At 58.2% G+C, this 4,448-nt stretch overlaps 1 protein-coding gene across 1 annotated transcript in view; it reads right to left on the reverse strand.

The window, feature by feature from the left end:
• Positions 1-2,745, reverse strand: part of GUITHDRAFT_146738 (hypothetical protein) — a gene marked incomplete at both ends in the record, with an annotated part of 4,180 nt that extends 1,435 nt beyond the window's left edge. The window contains 4 exons of the mRNA XM_005822084.1: positions 212-1,527; positions 1,891-2,228; positions 2,265-2,306; positions 2,356-2,745. Of these exons, the coding sequence (XP_005822141.1) occupies positions 212-1,527; positions 1,891-2,228; positions 2,265-2,306; positions 2,356-2,745 (2,086 nt within the window). The remainder of the gene's footprint in view (positions 1-211; positions 1,528-1,890; positions 2,229-2,264; positions 2,307-2,355) is intronic.
• Between the last annotated feature and the right edge of the window lie 1,703 nt (positions 2,746-4,448).

The following is a 4,448-nucleotide window of genomic DNA, read 5'->3' on the forward strand; positions in this document are numbered from 1 at the left end:
GCCCGTGCTTCGCCGTCTATCAAACAATCCCGCCCGAGCACATTCCCGCCAAGCCTCTATCGCCTGCCAGACCGCCCAAGCCTCCACCGCCTTCTCGCTCGATCCAGTACCTCCCGCAACATCCGCTCCTCCGCCGCCTGCTCCTCCCACCGCCGCAGCGCCCCCGCCAGCCCCCTCCTGGTCCAAGATGCCGCCGCCCGCCTCAGCTGACCTCTCTCCCGCTTCTCCGTCCGCGCCCCCTCCGCCCACCGGCTGAACGCCCCTAGCGCGCTCCCCTTCCACCACCGCCCCAGCGCCTTCCTCCCGCTCGCCTTGAGCCGCGCCTCCTCCTCCACGTACGCCCGCCAGCGCTCCCACGCCCGCCCTGCCCGCCCGTGCTCCATCCGCCCTACCGCCTTCGCCAAGATCCCCCTCTCCCGCCTTCCCGCCCGCGCCCCTTCCCGCCAAGCCTCTATCGCCTGCCCTGCCCGCCCTAGCCTCCACCGCCTTCCCGCTCGCTCCATCGCGTGTGTCTGAGTCTGAGTCTGGTATCCTTGATGAAGCTTGCGCTCTCGTGAGACCGCCTCTGCCGCCCGTGCCGCTACCGCCTCCATCGCTTGTTTCATGCTCGCCCGGAGCTCTGACGTCTCTGCCGCGATCTCCTCGATAGACTCTCGTAGCCCGTGCTTCGCCGTCTCCTCCCTCTGGGCTCCTACATACATCACCCACGCCTCTATCGCCTGCCCTGCCCGCCCTAGCCTCCACCGCCTTCCCGCCCTCTCCAGTACCTCCCGCCGCCTCCGCTCCTCCGCCGCCTGCTCCTCCCACCGCCGCAGCGCCCCCGCCAGCCCCCTCCTCGTCCAAGCTGCCGCCGCCCGCCTCAGCTGGCCTCTCTCCCGCTTCTCCGTCCGCGCCCCCTCCGCCCACCGGCTGAACGCCCCTAGCGCGCTCCCCTTCCACCACCGCCCCAGCGCCTTCCTCCCGCTCGCCTTGAGCCGCGCCTCCTCCTCCACGTACGCCCGCCAGCGCTCCCACGCCCGCCCTGCCCGCCCGTGCTCCATCCGCCCTACCGCCTTCGCCAAGATCCCCCTCTCCCGCCTTCCCGCCCGCGCCCCTTCCCGCCAAGCCTCTATCGCCTGCCCTGCCCGCCCTAGCCTCCACCGCCTTCCCGCCCTCTCCAGTACCTCCCGCCGCCTCCGCTCCTCCGCCGCCTGCTCCTCCCACCGCCGCAGCGCCCCCGCCAGCCTCCTCCTCGTCCAAGCTGCCGCCGCCCGCCTCAGCTGGCCTCTCTCCCGCTTCTCCGTCCGCGCCCCCTCCGCCCACCGGCTGAACGCCCCTAGCGCGCTCCCCTTCCACCACCGCCCCAGCGCCTTCCTCCCGCTCGCCTTGAGCCGCGCCTCCTCCTCCACGTACGCCCACCAGCACCTCCATGTGCTGTTTTGTGTTTTGAATTGTTTTGTTTTGATTGTTGTTTTGCACTTTTGGTTTGCTTGTGAACGGATGTAGAATAGTTGCTTCCATGCAAGCATGTATAGCTGAAGCATGTGCCTGTTCGCATTCGATGTAATCGCTTTGTTTTGTCTTGTTGTTTTGTTTAGTTTCCTCCAAGCACTTACTTTCTTCTTTAAATCACAACTCATACGTACTCTTTGCATTTGTATGAAACTGGTTTCAATTTGCTTCTTATGTTGTACTCTGTACCGCATAGCTATTATTATGTTTGTCTGACACCTACGGGTTCTTGATCTGTGTTTTGCATAACACAAGGCGCTAATGACAATGTTTCCATTATCAACCGAATTGCTTTGTCTCCAAATATCAAAAAAATCGTTGAGTAAACGAGAATTCTCTTTTGCACGCATAGAGGTTTGAAAAAGGGCCGATTGTTCACTCGAGGTGCGACAACTGTACCAGACAGAAAAATATCTCTGAGATATCTCCATGTTTTTGGCCGAAAGACAACTCATGATCGAAGACAAACGGGCAACATCAGCATCCTGATACTTGATTTCTTTGTCGATGCAATTGTCATAAGCAGTCAAGCAAGTCAAGGCTCTGAAACTCTTTTTCTTCTGTCCGAGACCGTACCGCCTGAGTAGAGTACGATTGAGTCTCACGGCGTACCCTTGAATTCGAGAGTGATACTTCCAAACTATCAGAAATAGTCGTAGAACCATTTCGGTTGTCAGAGAAGACGTCTCTATAAGCTCTGTTTGTGGTTTTATCGTTTTGTATAGAGCGTCGAAAGCCTGGCGGTAAATCAGTCTCTCCCTGCTGCGCTGTACCTGGAAAACCGCCGTTTTGAAACGCGTTTGAGCGTTCACGTACTGCAGGACAAATAGTTACAAAACCTCCAAAGAAAATCTTCACACTTACCATCTTCCATGAACTCCAATATGTTTCGAGCATCACACGATGCATTGCGCGACCCAATCTCTGAATGGCATCATAGGGTATGATTTTAGACTCCAGGTATACTCTCCAGCCCATGAACGAATTCCGAATAGAAAGAGTGAAGCATGCCATCTCCCAGATGTCTTTGAAGTACATGAGCGCTCGTTTGTACTTATGGCTGAGCCTCCATGCCTGCAGGGCCCTGCGCATGAGACTAACGAGGCTTACGATCTCAATCAGGTCGCGTTTTCTCTCCATCCGCTTCTGATGGTGCAGCATGCTTCTCCAGGAGGCTATCGCCTTGTACTGCAGCATCCTCGCGCGCCCTGAAACAGGGCCTCCCATCCCCCTGTCCTGCCGCGTTCCCAACATGCGCCCGCGCTCGGGGTCGGACGTCCGCGTCGGAGTAGATGAAACGTCTCGTCAAACATTGAGAGGCATGTAGGGGGATGAGGGCGATAAAACTTTCCGCCGCTCATGCCATGCCATGCCATGATGGCCGACTACGCCGTGACTCGGACTACAATCAACCGGGGGGCGACCGGCGCGGAGCGGCCCGCGGCGGGCTCCGGGTCTCCGATGATCACTGAGTGCTAGAGTGCACTTTCTGTCGGCGATGAACTTGAAATTTCGGGTCGCGCCGGGCCCCCCCGGGCACGCGCCGTTGCCAAGTTGGCGGGCTAGGCCCGGCGGCGGCGGCAGTGAATCATCAGGACAGTCCTAGTCACGCCCGGCCGGTCCGAGACCCGGCCGGGCCCGGTCCCGAGTCCGCCGCTCTCAGCAGAGTCACGGCGCCCGTGACTCGGATGCTTTCAAGCCTGTTTAAAAATCAGTCGGGGAGGACGGATTGAATCACCGGGAGAGTAGAGGAGGCTTGACCCTAACCGTGTGACTGCCGCACAGGCCATACGGAGAGAAGAGAAAAAGAAACTTCTAGTAGCGGCGAGAATCAACCCACTTCCGCGGAACTTGATGCGGCGGCCACTGGCACTGAGGCGGTGGCAGCGCCCGGCGGAAGGACAGGGAGGCCTTGAGAGACGTCTTGCGAGGCCGAGAGACCATCCAGCGCTGCCGTTTCGTTCATTGTTCGCCGAGCGATCCGGCGCCAGCCACCGGCGGACAGAAACCGTGACTGACTCGTGACACTGGCAAGTGACTGAGTGACGTCCTGCCATGATTCGGTGCGCCAGGGGCGGGCCTGAAAGGATTTTTCAACTAAAAAAAATGATGATAACCGGGGTAGGGTTCAGACAAAATAGAGGACTGAATTCCTCTACTACATGAAAGTTAGGAGCGAAATGTTATAGTGCCACTCTAAGCTGAAATGGCCAAGTGGTTATGATGAGGACTACAGGTGTGGGGTCACATCCAAAGAGCAACAAAAGGAAGGAGGGGTAGTGTAATGACCACGACTGTTGCTCGACGATTAGCCTGATGGCGAGAAATCGCACCCGGTGACGAAGAAGGAGAGCAGGAGGACAAGAGGGAGGCAGTGTTTGCTTGCTACTGAGAGAGTTGCTGCTGGTGTGTGATCCAGTAGAGAGGAACAAAGACAAGCAGCAACGTGTTTGCTCGCGGAGCAAACACGTTGCGGTCTGAAGATGGACGTACTGGACATCAACCCTGACTTTCGCACCGGGCATACCCCGCTGTCTCTCCAACGTAAGTCAAGTATTCAGCGAGAAGTGGAACGCTCAGATTCTTCAATAACAGCTGCGCCTACTATAAGTCCACCAGGAGCTTTGTTTCGACATCATGTCATCATCAACATGTCCTGTCCCACTCCGGCCGCAAGGATCTTTTACACTCTGGACGGGACCGAGCCGGGAACACAGTCGGCCCTCTATTGCGAGCCCATACTCCTTGAAGCGCCAGGAGCAACTCTAGTGATGGCATGTGCCATCAAGGCAGGACGCTACGTCAGTCAAACCTCCAAAGCCTTGTTTTCAAGAATCCAAGAGAGGCCTCAGTCGGTGAACGAAAGTCGAAGAGAGAAGGTGCCGCTCCTCCCTCGTCCAGCGACATCCATGGGGAACCCTACCCACGAATTCGCATTAGATCTGCGAGTGCACTCC

This window comes from Guillardia theta (genome assembly GCF_000315625.1).
Source record: "Guillardia theta CCMP2712 unplaced genomic scaffold GUITHscaffold_132, whole genome shotgun sequence".
Classification (NCBI taxonomy): Eukaryota; class Cryptophyceae; order Pyrenomonadales; family Geminigeraceae; genus Guillardia; species Guillardia theta.